The following is a 23,882-nucleotide window of genomic DNA, read 5'->3' as shown; positions in this document are numbered from 1 at the left end:
AAATAACTAAAACAAATAAATAAACAAAAAACACTTTCAGAGTAAAGATCACTGACTGAACATTTAATAGTATTTTGACAAAACATTATTATCCAAATTATTTCCAAAGCAACTCTAATAATTTTATGCCTATCCTAGTACCTGAGAGTAATACTACTGAATACTGAGGACTTTATTTCTCAGTAGACTGTGATGTAGGCCATTTCAGGAACCCCATGCTGGGCTGAGAACCTGACTACAAAAACAAGAGAAACACTATACTTCCCCATCCCTGACCCCTGGACACTTTGAGCTGTCCAGGCCAGTCCTTGAAATAAAATATCTCAATTGAAGGTACATTTTCAGAGGTAACAGTTATTAATAAAAGATGGTATCTTTACAGAAGTAAAATAATACAAATTAGAAAACCAAAAGTAAGAACCTGCCGATGTAAAATAAACATGTTTACTGAAATTCCTTTTTTTTAAAAAAGTTGTATCACTGGGGATAAGTCAGTTGAACTCTAGTCTATACCTCTTTGTGAGTTATTGGAAGAATTCAAATTTAATGTGATATCAAGTCTGCTGAAAAGGTTCTGGCCCAGGGAAAATATCATATTAAAGATGAAATAACGTCTTCAGTGCTATCTTTAGAGCCTAAATAAATATCAGATCCTTTTCAAAGTGTCTGAACTAATTTATTTTACAAAGCAACGTCAACTGATTGACAACAGTAACACTGGAGTGGGGGAGGGACAACCAAATGAGATGTGTATTTAAGATCAAAAAGGGAAATCTAAAAACCAAAACTCCCTGATAAAAGAAGTTGATTAAAAAAGCCTTTTGATAATCTTTTCTCCCTTTCAGGGGAGACGAAATGTAGATGACTTCCATTTGAGATAAAGTAAAAGTGAAGCAATCTTGTATTTCAAAGCAAAGGATATACAGCTTCGTATAAAAGCAATAATGAGGTTAGTGCATTTTATAGCTGCTGTCAAAACGGCAGTCTCCTGCTACTTGAGATGCAATATAACTGCACTATGAATGGACTAATATGTTAATGCCCTTTGTTTGAGAGGGAACTCTTCAGCAATGGCATTACACTACAATGTTCTAGATTACTGAAGAAGATACTGGGATATTTTGTAAATACAGCAGAGTTTTGCCCAGTCACTGAGGTGTGATACTGAGCACAGTCAATAAATCTCCCAAGAGGTATACTGCAAGAAAAGGTAAACATATTTATTCAAGTAGGTCCTATTTATTTTCAGGTTACAGTTAAAAGAAGAGAAAGAAGCCTAATCTAAAAAGAATTGGTCTTCCATGGAGACACATGTCTCTGTAGGTCTCTCCTATAGATTCAATGCCCATCATTCTCTCATACACTTGTGATATAACAAATCCTTTTTCTGAGCATGTGAGCACACTTAGCAAATTTGTCTTTAAATCAAAAATGTATAAAATATCATCTGCAGTAATTTAATTGCTAAGAAAGCTTCAAAGGTTAAGCATAAGTAAAGAAAATTTGTATCATAAAAATATATTTATTACTAGCTGCAAAGCCCGTTCATAAGAACGGGCTTTGTAAGGGTCCCCCCCCCAGGGCCCTCTGTCAGAAATGTAAGTAGAAATAAAATAAATCAGCACCGTTCCTGGTTCCCTCATTGTCTTATAAAGAAGTTGAAAACTTTCAACCCAACACAGAAATATCCCGCATTCAATCCCAGCAGTAAGGTGTCTAAAGTATTTGTATTATAATGAAAACAAAGAAAAGGGGGGGAGAAGAGAAAACAAGGAACAACTGTCGTCCAGGTTCCCATCACGGTCGCTCTTGAGTAATAAAAGTAGAGCAATAAAAGTTCAGCATAATAGTCCGCTAGTCGGGCTACTGTCATAAATCAGGGCAGAAAGGCAAAGAAAAAAAGGAAACTTAGGGGAAAGTGAGGTAAACATTTGTGCCCAGAAGCTCCCTCGCACCCCTCTCAAGACGCTGAAGGAAGTAACCGAAAATAGCCAAGAATGGGGAACAGAAGCGCAGTGGGTGTATTGTCCCCGAAAGGGGGAGGGGAGAAAAAGAAGAGCGGTTCTCCCAACCTAGCAAGAAACTTCCCAGCTCCCGCCAAGAAACGTCAGTCCGAGAGGTTCCCGTGTTTGCCTTGACAGAAATGGGTAAAGCAGCTATTGTTTTTGCAATGCTACAACTGCTGTTTCAGTTCGACGTGACTGTCCTCCCCTCTATTGAGCATGGCTTAGAACAACTCACCTCCTGGAGCAAGGCGGGGTAGTGAATAGCGGGCACCGATGACCGAAGGGGTTTCAGAGGCTGTAAGCAGAGGCAGAGGGAGGACATTAAACGTAGCAGTTCCGGACATGCAACAGTAATGCTGCATGCCATTTGGGGGAGCAGCTAGTGGTGAATGAAATGGAGGGGATGGGCACGCCGCACTATGCGCAGGTATCTGAGCCTGAAATCATAGCTGGCGTTGTGCGAAATGCACGTCAAGGAAATAAACGAGCAAGAAATCTGGAAAGTATTTTCAGAAAGCGTGCAACGGAGCTTTCATCTGCTGAGTTGTCGCAATAGCTTTTGCATGAAGGCAGAACCGAGGAGGTCCCGATCCCTGGACCCAATATTATGGCTGTGAATATCAGGGAGCCAAAGCTTCCCCTCCCCTGCCCCCCCAGGCAACACAGCTGCTTCCCAGTGGCCAGCCAAGTAAAGAAACAGGGATAGGGCCAATGTGGGAGCTTCAGGGAGAGGCCCCGCCCACGCTGGCTCAGCTGGCGGAAAGCCGCCCCTGGCCACGGGAAGGGCTCTTGTTGCATCTGCGACATGGTGACAGCCCTTCCCAGGGCCAGGAGCAGAGGAGAGCCCCCCCCCCCCCACCAGCTGGGCTGGCAGAGAGCTGCCCCTGGGCCTGGGAAGTCCTTTTGGTGCATCTGCCCTATTCCACCTCGAATAGCCAGACTGGCTCCACCTCAGGGCCAGTCTCCCTTTTATATATAAGGAACCATGGATAAGGATATAATGCATAGTAGAGTTATCAGGTGTTCTCTTTTTTGGTGTTGATCTTCTTTTGGGCTCCCAGAGGAATGGGAAGGCGACTGTAAGCTGCTTTGAGCCTCCTTCCGGGAGGGAAAAACGGCATATAAGAACCAACTCTTCTTCTTCTTCTTTTGGGCTCTTTTTAAGAAAGTGATTAAAATGTCCTCTTTTTCGTTTGGAAGGTTAGGGACATTCATAGTTAGTAGCAATTATCACCATTTAAATAGTTGGGGCATTTAAAATGAGATTTCTTACCAAGATTACCAAGAGGTCATTTTTTGGAGTAGTCTGGAAATAGTATCTCATGTTTTTGTTTTTCAAAATATGGTAAGCCTAGTGTAACCACTAATGGGATTACAAACACAGGGCCTGAATATCAGGCTGCACTAAAAGTTACCGGGAATCAGCTTTATATAAGCTGTTATAAATCCCTCATACAAGGCTGATGATAAATACCAAATGACCAACACAAGACTATAAATGTTTCAGCCTCAAAGGCCTTTTTCAGTGGGCAATAGTATATGACAGTTTTTAGGAATATGTCCAAAAAATAAACAATATACATCATTCTCAACCAGGTGATATTATCTGAAAATACAGAAGGAGAGAGAAAAGGGGGTGAAAGGCAAATTGTTATAACAGAAATAAGCAATAGTAATACTGCACAACTATTTTTTAAAGTATTATCATCCACTGATATTATTATAATCAATAAAACAAAAATTGTATATTTCTATTATAAACATACAGAAGAACAGTTAAAGAGCAAATGCAAACTAACTTGGTATAGAATTTCAAGTTTTTTCTGGAAGTGTGTTGTCATCATCAACTAGCAATAAATTAAAATGGCACATTTATCATAATTAGGTCAGCTATGTGATGGAAGGAAAGGCCTCCCATGAGATATGTAGCTTGGCTCCAAAAAGGGGGAGGGAAAGGAGAATGGGAGAGAAATAAGGATCAGCACAGCAAGTCTGAGAACAGTGAACACTGAGTTAGAAAAACAACCACTCACAATCCAACATAGGAAGCTGCCTTCTGGAGGGAAGGGCTGTAGGAGGCCCAAAAATGCCCCGTGCTGGTCTTCTGGGACCCAAAATGGCCAGGAAAGGCCTCTACTCTAGGAATGTTTACTCATGAGTAAGTTATGGCCCTCAGCCAGGAATGGCCTGCCGTGGTAGATTAACCCCAATCAGGAAGGTTATCTTGGTCAGGAAAGGCTAATAAGGCGTTAGATCATCTCCAACTTCCTGCTGGTTTCAGAAGTTTGCTGAGTGGAAGAGAAGCCAGCCTCAGAGCATGCCTTGCTACAAGTACGTTGCCCTGGCTTCCTGACCATTATCAACTCAGAGGACATGGGGGGGGGGGGGGGACAAGCCGCTTCCTGGTGCAGCCTCTGCACACTTTTACATAATAAGTTTCAAAATGGCAAAAAATGTATTTCTTCCACTTCTGAACTTTTAAAATAGCACTATGAAATTATTTGGTTTTCTGAGTAATAAATCTTCACAGAGATAAAGCCTAGAGAATTAGTCAGAAACTCTTACTATCCAAATACAGTATATTCCACACATTGCCAGGAAGAAGGAATTTTAAATTGCATACCATGGTAGCAGTATGCATGCAATGAGTTGTTAGGGGCTAAAAATACCACAGGTCCAGGTTTTGTTTTGTTTTTGTTTTTTTAAGACCAGTAATCATGTGAAGACTACTCTGGTCTATCTTGGCAAGGTGGTACTGACAACTAACTGTGCCTAGAAATGGCCACCAATAAAGAGAGAATCATAACACCCCATAGTTGGATCCATATTATATATGCTGAGTGCTCACCTCAAGCTTTGTTGAGGACACTTTACTGGTTTGCTTCATTAATTAATAGATGTTTCAGAAACATATAACTTCAAACCATTCCATATTTGGCTCTTAAATTCCCATTGACTTCAGTGAAAATTAAGCAAAAATCTGTCCTGGAATGCAGCCATTGTCACTGAAACATATATCAATTAATGAGGCAAGATAAAAGAATATGAGCTGCCGTTTGGAAGGCCAAAACAGATGATTTGAAATGCCCAAGAAACTAATGTGTTTTTGGACAATCTGTCCAGTGTGGTAGACAATGTGTATAGGATGCATTTGCATGGTTCGTTCTGGATTCATAGAAAATTAATGTAATTGTGCTGCTCCAAGAAACACAGAATAATTCCATTATATGTATTAAACTATATCTATGTTAATATATTTTCCTATAGGCAAATGAACATGGAACAATGAGATACATTTGTCCCTTGTTCATCTTTTAGTCCCCAAGTTTTAAACCTCTGGTTTTGCTATACTTACAAGAGAAATTTTAAGTGATGCCAAGATGTTGGTGATATTTTCTGTTTCTTTCTTGTTATTGTTAATATTATAACTACTGAAGTAATATCAGCACCTGAACCAGGAATCAAGTATCATGGAGAGGGGGACCTGGTACTCAACCAAGACTAAGGTTTATTCCACAAACATTGGATAGTGTACTTTCAATGCATTTCCCTCTTTCACAGAAGAAAATTCAGTTGCAAAAGCACACTGAAAGTGCATTATCCAATGTGTATAATATAAGCCTGGAGAAGCCTAATCTAGATGCTAATTATATGATGCATTTATGTGCCTGTCCATTAAGGCTAGACATAATTATTAAGATACTTTAAATTACCATTTATTCCACAGGGATGGACCTCTCATGTCATGGAGTCTTAAATGCTATGAAGTAGTAATAAGTTTTCATTCTAGAGAAAGGTTTATGCTGGATGTTCCTTGGCAAAATGGAAGTAAAAGTATTCTGTGACTAATTGTCTGAACAATTCAGTGTCCAATTATAATTTTAAAAATATTTTTACATGCTCCATTCAAAACTGAATAAACATGGGTGAGTGAATCAAGGGATTTCAGTGATCTATTTATCGTTTTTCCTTTCAAATACAGTTATCACAACTGGAAGTAATTAGAAGACATTTTTAACAGAAATGTAACTGGGCTCAAATCATAATTAGAGAGGTTTAAACTGTAAACATAATAGTTTTGACACTTTCAAAGGGGCTGGTGGGGAAAACAGCACAGCATATAACATTTTTTTTTCCTGAGAGATGGGGTAAACTCTTCACTGGTTGAGATTTTTTTAAACCTAGAAAATAGCATTTGGAACAATCTCCTAATATACAGGTGAAAAGAAAATCCCTGTTAGAGGATGCCGCAAAATTGAAATTTAAACAATCTTCAAAGAAGTAGATCTGGTTAGAGCAGTGGTTCTCAACCTGTAGGTCGGGACCCCATTTGGGATCACTTGGCCCCTTCCCCGGGGTCCCCAGGTTGCTAGCCACTGCAGTGGTGGTAGTAGTGGGCAGCAGCAGCGAGTAGTGGTGGCAGGAGGTGGATGGTGGTGGAAGTGGGCGGCGGGTGGAGGTGGCAGCCAACGGAGGCAGGTGGGGCCATGGCAATGGCCGCCTCCACACTGCCTCTACTGTTGTGTGCCTGCGCATGCATGTTCACATTCGCACCCATGCACATTGCCCACCCAGGTGCAGGTGCATGCTGCTGCCAAAACCACCACCAAAGTTGGGGTCGCCAAGCAGGTAAGGTTGAGAACCACTGGGTTAAAGGAATCTATGCCATAACAATGAAAAAGATCACTTCTTTGGAGGCTCTTCTAGTGAAGATGACATTAACAGTACTTTCTTTTATGGAATCAGGCTTTTGGAAAATTAGGGGATTAGGAAACTACTTAGCATGGGATCGTAAACACAGGAGATCAGTTCTGAAAGGGGCTGGAGTTGACTACAGAAGCAGCTTGAGAAACAAATTGCTCCCACACACTTGGCCATGCCTTGTGAAGTACAGCAATTACTCATTCTGAAGTTAGCCACCATTTTTCTACCTAATTCTCTACAGCCTACATGTTAGAACATGCTGTCAACTGACCAGATAGGGTCACTTCGCAGCCAGGCCCTGATCATCACATCACAGTATATGATAAAGTACACATTTGGCTGCAATTCTTGTGGTCTCATCTGCTCACTTTGTGATCAGTATCCCTGTCATGCTCACTCCATAATGATCTCCAGTACTGCCATGATTCTCAATACAACACAAAGCTTTGAAGAGCTTTCCTCAGGCTAGGCTGATCTCTACGATGTCATGGCCTTAAGAAGACGACATTTCACTGATAGCTTAAGGCTTGGGAATCGTTTAATCTCTCAGCAGAAGATTGTCTACTTATTCACAGGCTGGTTCTAGATACTGCATAGCATGTTACAGGCAACAAGATTGCCCACATTTAGTTAGCATTTTTATTTACCATCACTTACACATATTTGCTGGTCCAACAGAAAGATGTGGCTTTTATTTTATACAAGAGGCAAAGTCAGGTGCTTCCAGGAAAGCACCGGGCACTGGGAGGCATGCCTGGATTGTGCCCTTCATGGGTGCTGGCCGCACGGCAAAAGCATAAATCATGGTTTCAACATCCTCCTCCCCCTGCTTTCCACTCAATCTTAAGGTTTAATGTGGTCTAGTGGTTAAAGAGTGGCAAACTCTAATCTCATAAACTGGATTTGACATGTCCTCCATGTGCAGCCAGCTGAGTTGCCAACCTCCAGGGGAGCAGATAAAACAATCAATAATTGGCTGTGCAATAAAGTCTATTTTGAATAAACGGACTTTATCACACAGTTAATAATCAATTCGTTTCTTTGGTTCTACTTTGACAGATGGAAAGTTTTATTGTTTTTGAAACTCATGAAGATCTTCAGAAATTGCAGCTGATCTCCAAACTGCAGTCCCCATGGAGAAAATAGGAGCATTTGCATGTGAGCCTCCCTAGTCCCCCACCCCCATGTTCTCTGGATGCAGAGACCACAGGGAAAAGCACTCAGACAGTAGTTGCTAATCTGTGGACTGGTGTAGGTCTTGTCAGGGGAATTTCACGCACACAAACATGCATGTCATCTCAAAGTGCTTATCCTCAGAGTATAAAGATCAGCTTTGCAGGGGAAAAGGACTGTTGTGGAGGGGAGACTATGAGACATGGTGCCTTCTTGAGGTCCCAGCTCCAAACCTACAGGAATATTTCCATCCCAGGGGTTGCTAACCTCCAGTTGGGGACTGGAGATCTTTGAGAATTAGAGTTCATGTGCAGACTATACTGATCAGCTCTCCAGACAGAAATAGCTGCTTTGGAAGATAGACAGGGCTGATGTGCAAAAGAAACATTTGAGCTGATTGGGGCTAAACTTTCAGGCTGGGCCATTCCTGGCTGAAGACCACCTCTTAATGGAAGAATTTTTTTTTTTGGGGGGGGGGGTGGAATCAGATAGAGAATGAGTCATCTGCATACAATTTGAGCTGATTGGCTTTCATTGTCAGAGTACAATTTCAGCTGATTGGCTTCTGTTGGCAGAGTGCAATTTGATCTGATTGGCCCTCATTGGCAAAGTGCTCTTTCTTTATTGATGGCACACCCCCAGGGAGGGTAATCAGGTAGCAAGTGACCTGTCCTTTTGGAAAATATATGGTTTACTGATAGGCTTTTGAGTGAATTGTGTGCTTTTTATAATGACAGTGTATTGTATAGTCAATAGAGAGGGAAATGCTTTTATATTTACACTTCCATATTAAATCTGTTTATGACTGTAAAAGAAAATAAATTAAACCAGCACAATATTAAATTTCAATTTGAATACCATTTGAGAGGATTTAATTACATACTTCTGCTAAACTTAATCAGTGTAACTACCCAGATGAGATGACGGCAATATAATTAAGGTTGAGAGTATTTGTGATTAAACAGAAATGAAATATTAAGAACCCTCAAAATGTTCAGGAAAATGCATTCTCCTCCTCACACTTTGCCCATATTATCTGAATAAAGAAGATGTGCACATCAGACAGTAAATATGCATATATAATTAATTCATGCTTAAACTGTATACAAAATAGACATCTATTCAGTTTATTTCTTTTATTTCACAAGCTGTATATTAAAGATCCAACAACAGGGAGTATGATTATACTTCCAAATGCTGGAAGACCCAGCAAATGCTGCAGCTTGGAATCCCTCAGATAGTTGTTAGACCAAGAATGGCTTAAAACTGAGACAGATGTAAAGCCATTTTCTCGATGAAAACTATTTTCAGAAAAGAGGAGAAATTTTTCCACTGTTTCACCCAGTCGAAACAAATATGTGTTGGACAGGATCTGAAACTGAGGTGACAAAGGAAGTTCAAGATACACGAACAACAGGAATCACTGCCAAAAGCCCCTAACAAGGGAAATGAGATTTGTTTTAAGACTGACAATAATGAGAATGAGCGCTTTATATACATGCATTTCTAATACATGTTAAGATTTCAACAAGCAACTTGAGGGAATGGACAGAAAGAAATGTAGGTGGGAAAGGAACAACCATTATAATACCTTAATATTGGCTTAATGTTATGCCTGGTCTGGGTGCACCTCCGGCTCAGGTGCCACGTGCCGTGGCGAAGCGCCTCTCGCCGCGTCAGCCCGCCGCCAACAGAAGAAGCTTCCGCCCGCGACCAGCCCACCGCCGCCGCCGACCAGCCCGCCGCCGACCACCCCGCACACCACTGCGGTAAGGCCCTAGCGCCCGCTGCATTCCTCTGCAGCGGGCTTGATTACTAGTACCACATAATCCACCTTCAGCCTCAAGCAGAAAATTGGTAAATAAATTCTAAAGCATAAATAAATACATAATAATATAAAGATTTGCTTGTCACCACTGTACTCATTTCCCTCCGGCAATAAAAAAAAATTCTGGATCCGTGCCTGCTATAAACTAATGTTGGTAATTTAAGAACCATCCTTATCCATGGTTCCTCTATATAGTTGTGAAACAGCCTGGGGGGGGGGGGAACGTGTCCAAGTTGGAATAGGGCCAATCAGGGTGAAGCCAGCAAAGTTTGCTGCACCCTGAAGAAGAAGAAGAGTTGGTTCTTATATGCCGCTTTTCCCTACCCAAAGGAGGCTCAAAGCGGCTTACAGTCGCCTTCCCATTCCTCCTCCCACAACAGACACCCTGTGGGGTGGGTGAGGCTGAGAGAGCCCTCATATCACTGCCCGGTCAGAACAGTTTTATCAGTGCCGTGGTGAGCCCAAGGTCACCCAGCTGGCTGCATGTGGAGGAGCGCAGAATCGAACCTGGCTTGCCAGATTAGAAGTCCCCACTCCTAACCACTACACCAAACTGGCTCTCCCTGATTGACCCTGTCCTTGCAGCTCCCGCCTCTTTGCTCTCAGACACACTTCAGTGCCTAGAGCCAGCAGCAGGTAAGGGGAGAGGGCCCTAGGCAAAGGGTGATGGTGGAGGCCTGCTAGCAAAGGCCTCCCGGCCTGCTAGGCAGGGTTGGCTAACAAAGGCCTCTTGGTCTGCTAAGCAGGGCCTGCTAGGCTGGGCCTGTTAACTGCCTGCTAAGGAGCTCTGTCCCAGGTCTACTAACAAGCTGGCCAACCCCCACCCGCCCCACTTGATCCAGCTGCGAGCTGTGGCCCAAAGCCACCTGAAGCTGCCTGACTGGGGGCCAGAGGAGGGGGCCCTTTCAAGGTCTGTTCTTAGGAACGGGCTTTGAAACTAGTTTATCCATATTGCTGAAAACAGTTTCCAAACAATCATTTAAAATATAATCCAAAGTTAAAACAAAATAACAAAAAGTCAGTTTAACTAAGAGCTCTCTTTAAATGCTCAGGCCCATTCCACACAAGGATCAATGTGGCAAATTGCTTGCAGAATGTGGCAAATTGCTTGCAGAAATTTAAAATAGTGGAATTCGGCGTAACGCATACCTGCCTTTGTAGTGGAATCCAATAGCATTTCAATCGTTTCCCACAGGTTTCCGGTCTCGCCAAAAATCGCTAGAAAGGAAGCGATTTTTTCCGTGCTTTGTCCTGCCCCTGGCCATCAACCAAACGAGCAGCCAATGGGCGGTTGTTACCATGCTCCGGAAAAGCCCCTTTCCCTTTAAGAACAGGTTTAAAAAAAAAAGAAAAACACACGTTGCAACGAATATGCCTTGATTCCTTGATTCCTTGCTTCCTCCTAACGTAGAGACCCATCTAGCTGGCAGCTGGCGTGTGAGCTGCCGATTCATCGTTGCTAGGCTCCCCTGAGTGAAAAAAAAATCGCTCCCCTGTGCACGGGCACGATTTTTGGCCGAAAATAAAGGGAACTTGCAAATGGGGCTGTGTTGTGCTTGCTGACTTGAGGCGAGCTTTAAAGCAGCTCTGTGGAGGGACTGAAGCCTCGCTGGGTGAATGAAGGCTCTCCGGCTTATTGCTCTCCGCTCGCTCCAAGAAAAAAAAATGGCGATCGCTTCGCCGGAAGTTTAGAGGAGAGAGCCAGGGGGAGGGACTTTGCTGGAACCGCAACAATGGGAACGCACAGATCTTTTTCGCCAGTGTTGCAGATTGTTTGCAAGAGTATAGTGCTTTTCAGTGGGTGAATCCACTTTTCTGGATTTCTCTTTAAGCGCCACAACGAATCGCTTTTTGCAGATCGGTTTCAGGAGTGTGGCAGATTGTGTGCGATGTCGTGCATAACTGCAAATTAGTAGCTTTTACAATTTGCCACACTCCTGTTACATTTAACTTGTGCGGAATGGGCCTCAGTGTTACATTAGAGATCACAACCTTAAGTTCATTAGGCAGCTGATTCCACAGGGATGAGGCCACCATATAAAGCTCCAGTAGGAACTGCCACAGATCCTAACTAGAGGGACGGTATGTAAAATCTACTAGGAGAAGAACAGTGCTCTCATCAGTCTACAAAAGCTGTCCAGTCTAAAGTGAAGATCCTAAAACATAAAACTCACAAACACCTATTCAACTGAACCTAAAAACAGACCAGCAAACCAATATAGATATTCTAAAACCTCATTAATATGATGGGACCTACCTTGCTGCATTTTACACTAAATGAATTGTCTGAGTTGTTATGTAAGAAGACAGAATCATAAAGCAAAAGGGACTGCATTCAGGGGTGCACAACCTGGTTAAATTATAGATAAAAAGTTTATTTAGGAATTAATATACTTGATAGTAAAGACAGGGTCCTAACGCTCTCTCTCAGCTAGAGATGTAGTTAGGACTCTCTATCTGACTCTGCTATTTACTATCAGGTATGTTCCTAAATAAACCTTTTATCTACACTTTACACAAGTTGTGCACCATTGCTGTATTTATTCTGCCAAAACAAGTTGTCTTCAAGGGCCATCCAACATAAAATGTACCCCAGTAATCCAGCCTGGATATTACAATAGCATGGATCAGGGTGAACAGATTGCCTGATATCCAGGAGAAGGTACAACTTCAAGGCCAGAATGCTTTTACAAACACCACTGTATATACAGTGTAGGGGCATAAAATGTTAATCAGATCCAAGACAATTCCAGCATTCTGTTTAGCACTGAGACAACAGAAAATTGGGGGGGGGGGGGATCCACCTTCAGATTATATTTTGGTTTAATTTTTTTGAGCAAATAACAAGCACTGGTTATAATGATACATTTAATGAAACCAAACTCCTTTAGCAGGTTGTTTACTCTCTGAGACCATTTATGCACTGGGAACTTCACTGCCTCAGTTCCCATGCAGGAGCACAAATCGGGGGCGGATGAGGTGCACCAGGCCAAATGCTCCCCTGTGTGGGTGCAGGAAGAGATGGGGCAACCTGCCACGCCTAAAACTCCAGCCTGCAGCCCGGCATGAAACCTCCAGTGCGTAAATGGTCTATGAGACTACACTAGTGAACTGCCTTTATCTTAAGTTTTGATTAAGTTCTTGCATGCTGTGCCTCCACATTGAGAAGGCCAATTATTTGAAAGGTATTGTCTCAGAGCCCCATTATTTTCTTTGAAGACCATCAAGCTGACACTTGAACACTTCACACAGAGGTACTAAAATCATCTGAGTTATGCCCCATTCCAAAGCTCTATTAATGCAGAAAATGTGTACCAGGGTCTATCCAACATAATTTTAATTGCCAATTATACTTCTGTAAAGAAAATTATTTTGTTAAATTGGGTGGAAATTCATTCCAATAAAAGGGAAACGGCTCCCTAAATAAATGCATTATAACAGTTTAATTTCCCATTGCTAGACTGAAAACAAATACCTCTCTAACTTCTCAGTTATAAATTGTGAAGAAAAAGAAAACAGGACTAAGCATATTAATTTTTTAAAGCAGGGGAACCAATGGCAAATAACAATTTACTCCACATTTTTTCTCTCCCAATGCTCTCTTTTGTTAAGGTTCCTTTGTTTTCCCTTCATAAACTACAGCCAGGGCAAAGAAGCACATTTTGTGGAAAGTCACATAAAAAGCAAAGAGAAGTGTCTCGGCTTCACTTCCTACAGTTACTTGTCTACAAGTATTCTTTAACCCTTCCCACATTGCTTTTGGTTTTGGGTTGGAAGAGGGAGGGCACAGAACACTTCTCTGAAGACTGGAATTGACCCATAAATTTCCAGTAGTTAATCTGTAAACCAGCATTTTTCAATCTTTAGACCATGCAGAAGCCCCTGAAATAATTTTTCAGACTTGTGGCAAGGTCAATCAAGGCAGGAGGGGAAAGGCCATGGACCCCCTTCAGAGCTCCCATGGACCCACAGGGGTCCACGAACCCCTGGTTTGGAATCCATGCTGTAAGCTATTAGCAAAGTTAGGGGAAAAAACAAGAATGAGATGCACTCTAGGTTTACCAGACCTGTCACTTAATTCCAGAAGCTGTTGGGGTGGAGCACAGGGAGGTGAAGTTCACTTCCAGGTTTTACTTGCAAGTGATGTGATGGTACTCTCAAAATTCTCATAAACACTATGATGAACATATCACTACTGCAATATCAATCAACATGAATCCCGCTCATCTCCCCTGATGCTCTAGTGAGTGACCATGGGGAACACAGGACCACTGGCAGGAGAAATCCTGCCACAAACAGGAAAGTTGCAACCAAAATTTAGCCTTTTTATCACTGCGAACCCCCTAAAACAGTGGTCCCCAACCCCCGGTCCGAGGACCGGCACCGGTCTGTTGATCATTTGGTACCGGGCTGCGGCTCGTCCTCCTCCCTGGCTGCTGCCTCAGGGGCTGCCCTGCCACTCTGCCGCCGGCTCACCTTTGGTGCTCTCCAGCAGCCGCCATGGCTGGGGCTCCCCCTCGGCGTGGAACTGCACAGCTGCTGCTGGCAGCGCCTCCCAGCAGGTGGTGGAAAGTCAGGGGCGCCAGCAGGAAAGCAAGTGGAGCAGGGGCTCAGGCGGCGGCGACGTCCCTCGGCAAAAGACTACCCCCCCGGGCCTCAGTATCATTCTCAAGTGTTGACCGGTCCCCGGTGATAAAAAGGTTGGGGACCACTGCCCTAAAACATTCTTCAAGCTCTGAGAAACCCAAGAAGCGGTGCAAAATATGGTTGGGAAGCATAGCTGTGTACATGCCCACTCAGAGCCTCTCTCCTTCCCACCCCCTCCAGGCCTATCATTGGTCATTTGGGGGGGGGAGTCAACATTACTATATATGGACATATCACCCAATAAATCTTTAACAATTTTTAAAACTTAAACAATTATGCTGGGCCTGCAAAAAGGAGCTATTCCACCAGATATTTGGTCAAGATAGTTGAATAAGCCTCCAACCATCAGCCAGAAGCCCCATAAACTGCACAAAACAGTTATTTACTGGGTACTGTTGTTATTACACAGTTGACACAAGTTTTTCACTGTTAAATAATATATGTTTATATTCAAATGTTTCAATGTACTGTATTGTTATGAGAGTTATAATGTAAACTACCCTGAGCTGAAAGGGCAGTTTTAAATATATATATTTAAAAAATAAAAACAGGCTACAAAGAGAGTGTGTGAGTCTAAATGTTTAAGAAGATGTATTGCTTCAATTTTCAATTTTAAAGGATAAAGAAATGAGTGTGTGTAACACGATGTTGTGAATGATTTTAAAGGGTTAGAAAGATTGTTAAAATACTGTTGTTTGTATCCTGAGGTTGTTTGGGTCCATGAATACAAACAATAAGAGTTAATTATGTGTGCAGCTGAACGAGGTGAACAATTCTAATAAATTATCAACACCTCAACACCTATCAGCTATTTATGACTGAATAGTTATACTCTTCTTTTTAAACCAGTTAACAAAAAAAGAAAAACTAAGAAAGTCAAACTAAAAAATGTTTTTTTTAAACTCACAATCAATCTATACAATTAATGGTCCATCACAGTATCAGTAATACTACACCACATTCCTTCTGTTCAAGCTCAAATAATCCAAAAAGCTTGCCAAATAAAACCATGCTCCAAAATGTCAATAAAATGCCAGATAAGTGTTTCACGGGAGAGCATTTCACAACCTTGATCCTGCCACTAAAACCCCACCATCACATCTTACTATCCATCATATTTCTGATTATTGGAGTGCACATAACAAAGCTTCTGAAGATTATCTAACTTCAAGTTAGAGATGAAACAACAAAAGAGGGAACAGAGTGACCCAACCTGTATACACAAGCTATGAACCTAAAAGGTAGGGCACCAGTAGATATGTATTAAATATTAAAATACAAATATTTATTTCAATACATAATTTTTACATGTGCAGTTATAAAACTTAAAAATATCAACACATATCAAGCACTATTGCTCAAATCCAAAACATTTTGACACATGGATAAATGACAAGAAACAGATAAACAAACGTATTTCAACCCACCTCAGCAGTCTAATATTTAAATGCACTAATATGATGTAATAATGTGGATTATAAATCAGTAAACAACATGAATGGAGAGGTTCCCACACTAATAAAAAGTATCCAAATATATCTCTTGGAAACCCCCCCCCCATTAGAATATTTATTCTTCAAAGTGCCACCCTTATAGAAGTCCTCTCTGAGCCTGAGTGTGTTTGCATCTGTCTCATGGAATGTAATCATAGAGTTTTATTGAAATAAATATTTGCATTTTAATATTTAATACATATTCTGTTGCTGCTCAGCCTTTTTGGTTCCTAGTTCAGGTTAGCGATGCTGGATAGTAAGTAAACCAAAGGACACTGGGACACCTATATAGAACACCTGAAAGCTTTGTATAGCTGCTTTTTTAATTGCTTTTCAAAAGCCTTTGTTTGGCATCTCGAATATTCACCTATGGTGGTCCCCAACCACCGGGCCGTGGCCCGGTGCCGGGCCGCAGCTCCCTCTCCCCCCCCCCGCAGTAAGAAACTTACCAGGCCGCAAGCTTGTGGCCTGGCAAGCTTCTTACTGTTGGGGGGGGGGGGAGAGGGAAGCAGAGCCGCGCATGTTTACATCTATGCCGGTCCCCAGCCTGAAAAAGGTTGGGGACCACTATTCTACTAAAATTGAATATCCTATTGAATTGATTTTCAATTTTGGAATCCTTTGATAAAGTGCTGCTTAGCAAATAGCATTGGAATCATTAAAGAACACTACTCATTAAAATTTTGTATTTAAAGATTGAAGACTCCTTGTGTATCTACTTGCTATGCTGGATTCAGCAATTTTGTATTGCCATATAGGTGTCCCAATGTCCTTTGGCTTATTTTCTATTCTGTATTTTTCACTGGGTCCCACCCTTCTGTTCCTGCAATTGATTTAACCACTGGAGGCAGGTCATCTCCCACTCCCAGTTCCCTCTGCCTACAATTGCTCTGATGGCCAGAGGCAAATAAATAAATAAATAAATAAATAAATAAATAAATAAATAAATAAATAAATAAATAAATAAATAAATAAATAAATAAATAAATAAATAAATAAATAAATAAATAGTTTAAAATCATGTCAATTCTGGGTTTTCATTAGAACTCCTGAGTAGAATGGTATCACTTCCATGACGCTGTTGTGCAGATGACAGCTCCTATGTCTCTGTTCCCCAGATTCTCATCAATTATCAGTTGCTGGTTGGCAGCGTTCCTTCAAAGTATGTATCATATGGTAAGGAGCTGCCCTCCATGAAGAACTGGTGCCACTTCAAGGCAGTGTCTCCAAATTCATCCTGGCAAAGCTAACCAGAAGGATGATATCAAAAGTCAATAAAAAGTTCAGCAGAAGCAAACATGGATAACCTCTCCCTAACTTTGACCGAAAGGGAAGTAATCTCCTAGAGCAGAGCACCTGTTTCATAAGAAGAAGATCCTAGATTCAATCTCTGGGATCTTTAGGTAGTAGTAGATACGAAAGACTGAGGGCCATTCAGCACAGAAAAAATAGCAGTGTTAGGCCAGCACAATGGTTTAATGCTAAAAAAACCCCGTGCCTCCAGGAACTTCCCCACCTGCTGGCTCCTCTGCCTCCCTCTAGCGCATCTTGCTACCTCTGCCTCCTTGAAATGGCGGATAAAGGGAACCCGCTAGACACGCTCCTCTCTTCTGCCTGTCAATCAAGACAGGCAGCCAATCACCTTCCTCACGCTTCAAAACGGACCGCCATGCCCACTATTTTTCTTTAAACCTATTGGTTTAAATGAATATGCATTAATTCATGGATGCATTGGGCTCCTTTCACTGCAATCCCTCTTTAAATCTGGAGCCTTGAAACTTTAAAAAAATTGGGAGAGGCCAATTGTTTTTGGGTGGGGAACAGGAATGCTCACTGGGCAAACTGGTGGGGAACAGTTTTTGTTTGTTTGTTTTTTTGCTCTGCCTGGGCAATTGTACGCCTATTCATTGGTCCAATCAGTTTTTTTAAAAATCCCCATTCCAGGTGAAGACAGAGGTGGGCTCGTGGGTGGGCATTGGGGCTGGAAATCTCACTGCTTCAGCCACTTTAGTTACGCACGTGTCTTGCGCGAGTGTATTGCTGGCTGCTCTCAACACGCTAGCACTACTTCGCAGGGGTAATCCACTTTTGTGGATTTCCCTGCACGCACTATAAAACGGAGGATGTTGCAGTCAGTTTGCAGATGTCACGCTGGATGTTCACGACGTCATGCAAAACACACAAAAATTGGCGTTTACAAATGGTAAGCCCCTCACTTTTTAAATTGGGTGCGGAATGGCCCTGGGACTTCATAAAGCCATCACAAGTTCAAGTGGACAGTACTGAGCTAGATGGACCCATGGGCTGACTAATGAAAGAGCAGTTCTATATGTTATAAGGGGGGTAACACATTCCTGCTGAGTATCAAGCACAGATTTGTACACCGCATACAGATCAATTAGATCCTAGGACAGATGAGCACTAAAGGCACCAGAAGCACTGGAAGAAAAAGTCTGGCATGCTCATTTGCACTTTATCTGTTTCTATACCCTCAATATAGTTGAGGGTTTCTATACCCTCAATATGATTTTAAGCAAAACTGTATAATATTGTGGTTATCTTTCTTGTTTCTTGCTTCACCATCCACTGACCTACCGGTCCAATTTCAAAGTGAAAGTAAATATTGCAAATGTTATTTCCCACCATTATATGAATTATTTATACCAATTACCGTACTTCTCAGTAATAGTATTTGTCATTCCTTCACTTCTCTGAAGTATTTATTCTGGCACTGCCTGAGCCCAATACATCATACTTGGAGGTTCCAAACATCTGGCTTTCATCCATCTGGTAAATTAAGTAGTATGGATTCAGTTGTCCCATCATTCGTTTTTAAAGAAAGGTAAATTGGTCTTGAGAGTTAACATAATGGTAAATAAATTGATAACTTGTTATCCAAAGTGCATTGCTCTCACAAGCATTCCTTGAAAGGTTTGCATTAAAAATGCTATTTGTAAAAAAAAAGTTCCAATTTCAGTTCATTTTAATTAGAAATTGCTGCCATAATTTTCATTTACAAATCTATTTTTTCCTACCATTTCCACTGATTTTAGCTGTAATATATATATCACTTTAACCAAGAGAGGGATACATAATCCTAGATGACTAGTAGGCAGATCCTTTATATCAGGGGTAGTCAACGTGATCCTCCAGATGTTCATGGACTACAATTCCCATGAACCCCTTCCAGCAAATTCTGGCATTGTAGTCCATGTAGTCCATGGAATTGTAGTCCATGGACATCTGGAGTACCACAGGTTGACTACCCCTGCTTTATATCATCAAAAAACAGCACTTCATACAATGTAATGCATACTAGCACCACCAGTATGGGCACAGTTGGTCCCTTTATGCCACTACTGAAATCCACTGGTGGCTCTGCCACTGGGACAGAAGTTATTTTGCTGTCATATTAGCATCTGTCCTTGTTACAACTATATCTGTTATACAGGTGGCATGGTAGCTACAGAAATGGTTTCTTCCCACATTGCCACGATAGTTTAAGAAGTCCACATGGGAGAACCCTAAAATTTGACTCCCCCCCCCCTTGCCAGCACCACTGTTTGCAGAAAACAAAATACTGATAACTTCATAATGTAATGCATAATGTAAGTTCATAATGTAATAAATGACATTTGTGCATCACAAATGTAGTAGTGCTTGATTACAGGTGATACTGAAAGGAAGCACCACTACATTTTCAAACAGGGATATTAGTTATTCCAGCACCCCAGTTGGGAGAAGGATATAATTAATTAGTATGTGTATGTGTATTAACTAACCCAGGGTGGAGTCAGGAGGAAAGCGTGGCTTTCTGCTCATCTGCAATGGCCTTGTTGAATTCACAGACAATGGAAAAGAAAGGGGAGGTAAGAGCTGAATCTGCTGCATTCCCCACATTGGCTCATCTCATTTCCCCCCATCTCAGAATTTCTTCTCAGAAATGGCAGGAGGAAGGCTATTGTAAGCAAAGGGATTCAGAAATTCAAGCAGGAGAGGCCTGGATCCAATGCCACAGAGTATACCCTCAATTTTTTTTACCAGATCTCTTTAGTCTGGAGAGGAGCTGTAATTCCAGGGAATTCCTTGGTCCCACCTGGAGCCTGGCATCCCTAGCTGATGGCGACCACACCTGGATCCAGTGCAAGGACTGTGCACAGCCTAAACAATGATTCCTTTTTCCCAGGTTTCTCCTTGCTCATTTACGACCCAAGGAAAAAATGTTCTCAGGTCTTGCTAGGGGCTATTACTGCTTTCCTCCACAGTCAATTCACTGACCCTTTTAAATCATCCTTTTAAAAACGTTTTTTAAAACATTCCATTTTATGCATGTGTTCTGATTCTGTGCTGTTGGTTTTTTTCAGCGATTATGCATTCTAAACCATTCTAACTGTGACTGAGGGAAGGAGAACTTCCTCCCTTGTGCTGCAAAGTCACCTGACTACCACTCTGGCACATGCTTCTGACAGGGCCTAAGGGGAATTGTAGGTGATGGACATGGGGACTTTTCCGTGGGGATACACAGACCTGAATGCCAAAAACTACCCCTTTGAGGTATATTGCTCCTCATAGAGACTGCAGGTTCCCATGCAAACTTAAAGACCCCCATCATGCCATTGCTTCTCCTGTGAAGGTTTTTTTTTAGTTCACTGGTGAGCCCAAAACAGGAGCCTCTTCCCATAGCCTGAAGAACCCCCACTTCCTCGTTCTCCTGCAACCTTGGAACAGGCATTTCGTACCCCTCCACTTCACCAGCCTGATAAACTTTCAAACAAGCCCTTCCCCCGACTATGGTCACTGATCAGAGGTAGAGCTTTGTAGTCTCCAAAGCATTTGCAGAAGGCTGTGGAGGAGATGCCATGCACACCAGATAAGTAATCCTCCTCATTTACATGGCAATTAGTTGGCTTGGTTGCCAGGGCAAATGGCATGTTCATGTGATCACTGACTAAGGCAGAGTATCAGTGGCAGGCGCTTGAGTTCCCATTGGCAGAGAAGGGGAGGAGACCAAAAATATGCTAACATTTATGCATTAAAAAAAGACCATCTTCAGTGTCATCCCACAAGAAAAGTCACTGTAAAACTAGTTTCAGAAATCTCACTGAAAAAACGCTGCCAGAACAGCGTTATACATTATACAATGAGTTTCACGCTGCGGAAATGATGCCACGCTAAGAATTAAAAAATAAGGCATCATTTTTGGCAGTCTTTTTGTGCGTTTTCTGTGCTGCATAATACACATAGGATTGCCAACTTCCTCATGGTGCCTAAAGATCTCCCAAAGTTATAGGTGATATCCAAATCACACAGACTATTTCCCCTTAGGAGAATTTGCTGCTTTGCATGGTGAGATTTATGACAGATGAAATGAATGCTTTGTTTTGCTCAGGCAAGGTTTCCTATTTAGCATACTGCATATATGAAAATGAAACTAACTCCTTATTTAAAAAGCACTTTATTGTATTAGTGATGCCATGCACACTATAAATATGTGACTTCTGGAGTTGTTGCAGGGAGGCATGGCCAACTGTCATCATTTCTGGGGTTACTCCATGGTAGAAAGGTTGAAAAAGGCTGGGCTGGAGGGAAGCCAAGCTATGTTGATGCAATGCTAGTAGGCTTAGATATGTTATGCTTCATCATAATGGACTGTAACATATAGAGTGCTTTTAAACTGCAGCTTGGATTCTAATGCTGCAAGAAGATAGGCCACCTAATTGTTGTTGTTGTTGTTGTTGTTAGGTGCAAAGTCATGTCCGACCCATCGCGACCCCATGGACAATGATCCTCCAGGCCTTCCTGTCCTCGACCATTCTCCAGAGTCCATTTAAGTTTGTACCTACTGCTTCAGTGATTCCATCCAGCCACCTCATTCTCTGTCATCCCCTTCTTCTTTTTCCCTCAATCGCTCCCAGCATTAGGCTCTTCTCCAGGGAGTCCTTCCTTCTCATGAGGAGGCCACCTAATACCAGGTATTAAATGTATTAAATAGAACAGTTACCTTTTTATTTTCTCTGTTGCTAAGCTATAGATGCTGTATTGCATAATGATATATTTTTAATCTTCAACTAAACCTTTATATATATTTTCCAGGACTCCTTTATTTGTGTATGTTTAATTTTGAGGACCCACATAACTGAGTATTGCTCAAGGATCAAGGAAAAGTAACCCAGGGGAACCCAGACAATTTTGTTAATGTATTTATTTTCTATTGAAACTGGGAAAGAAGCTCGGAAAGTTCCCAAAATGTAAGGGTGTGTCACAGGTGTCCAAGGCCAAGTTACTTCGTGCCATAGTGTTCCCTGTTATATGTATGGGTGTGAAGGTTGGACAATTAACAAAGTTGACAGAAAGAGGCTCTTTTAAAATGTGGTATTGGCATTAAGTTTTATGGATACCATGGACCACCAAAAAGCAACTTGATGGTATTTGTTCACTTTTTAATCTTAAAAATAAGATTAGTCTGCAATAGAACAGCTAAATTTGAGCTCAGGAACACTTTAGAGACCCATGAGATTTTCAGGTTATAAACGTTTGGGAGTCAAAACTCCCTGGTATCTGACAAAGGGAGATTTGACTCTGAAAAGCTTATATCTTGAAAATTTTGTTTGTCTCTAAGATACTCTAGGATAAGGATCCCAAACCTGTGGGCCGAGGACCACATGTGGTCCGTCAACTAACTGGAGGTGGGCCACGAAGGACGCCTTCTCTTTTCCCCCCCGGCCCTTTACAACACACTTCGGGTGTCATTGTCTCCCATCACTCCCAGATGGGACTATCTCGTTGCAGAGAAACAAGCTCAGGGTTCCCATTGATTTGTCATTGTCATGAGTTAAAATTTCCATGAATATAAAATGTTCCTTATGTTCATTGTTGTGGCGTGTCTGTATCATATTTTGAAGGGATGTTTAAACATTACCATAGCGATCAGAGAGCGTTAGGGCAGTGGTTGAGAGTAGAGGAGTAAACTCTACCCCCCCCACCGGGCCTCAGTAAAATTGTCAAGCATTGAGTGGTCCCCGGTGATAAAAAGGTTGGGGACCACTGCTCTAGGATAGATACATTACTTGAACCTAAGCTATCACAAATTAACTTTTTGTTTTTACAAGAGTTCAAAGCATCACAGTCTCCAACTGATCTGTGTTTATCTCAGTGAACTGTATTAGCATTCATATGATCAATTAAGCATTTATTTATTTATTACATTTATATACTGCCTTCCCTTGCAGCTTAGGGCGGTTTATATGGATCATGGGAGAAGATGGGGATAAATATAAAACAATTCAGCAGCACACTGAATAAAACAACAGAAACAGTAGTGGCCCAATAGTTGGTGGTAATGATATTAACCTGATTAGCTATGATCCCATTAGTTGGTCAGTTCATGGGGAGAGGGTTTTTGGGGCCCAGTGGATGGTGTTGGTTAGGTCAACCACAACAAAATGCCTGGTGGAAGAGCTCCATGTTGCAGGCCCTGCATGTGATAGTCATAACTGGAAGTCAAGTATGATTTGACTAGAAACTTCACCTACCATGAGCCTTGGTTTTCAGTTTAAGTGATGGGAGACAGAAATAGCACATAAATGCTGGCTGAAAGACAATTACAGTATATTCATGCTATATAAAAGTTTTCCTTTCAACTGGTTCATTGTACTTGGCCTAAGTATATTTTTAACTCATGTTCACAGGCTTTGCCAAAGAGGCTTGCTATTGATGCCATTCTGCAAAAAAAAAAAAATTATTGAGTTGGTCCACCCACCTGACATAACACTATCATTTAATACAGAATTATTGTTTTGTTTTGATTTTTAAAGGTCTAGCTGGAGCTCTATAATTGGTGGCTGTTGTCATCTAGAAATTGAAAAGAAATATTGCCTTTGTATAAAGACCATTAACTTTATTTCTAGTCATGTTACAGAAAAGCAGCAAAGGTTTCAAAGTATATCCATAATTCTCTTCTCCATATGTCTCCAGGAAGTGGGAAAATGCTGAATGCATCTGAGACATTATAAATGCAAGAGATCCTGGACC

The 23,882-nt window shown here is 41.7% G+C and overlaps 1 protein-coding gene across 4 annotated transcripts in view; it reads right to left on the bottom strand.

The window, feature by feature from the left end:
* DOK6 (docking protein 6) overlaps positions 1 to 23,882 on the bottom strand; it is a 195,911-nt gene that overhangs the window by 121,150 nt on the left and 50,879 nt on the right. For 2 of the 4 annotated variants that reach the window (XR_013234207.1, XR_013234208.1), the window contains exon 1: positions 2,242 to 2,352. The exons of 1 other annotated variant lie outside the window; for it this stretch is intronic. Coding sequence is in view for 1 of the 3 variants with exons in the window: in XM_077352867.1 (XP_077208982.1) it covers positions 2,242 to 2,328 (87 nt within the window). In the remaining 2 variants the exon portion in view is untranslated. Of the gene's footprint in view, positions 1 to 2,241; positions 2,353 to 23,882 lie in introns of those variants that run through there. One more of the 4 variants, XM_077352867.1, reaches the window with a different exon arrangement.

Source organism: Paroedura picta, chromosome 9 (assembly GCF_049243985.1).
Source record: "Paroedura picta isolate Pp20150507F chromosome 9, Ppicta_v3.0, whole genome shotgun sequence".
NCBI classification, from domain to species: Eukaryota; Metazoa; Chordata; class Lepidosauria; order Squamata; family Gekkonidae; genus Paroedura; species Paroedura picta.
Note: the sequence above shows the minus strand (reverse complement) of the source record. Positions and strands in the feature narration are given on the sequence as shown.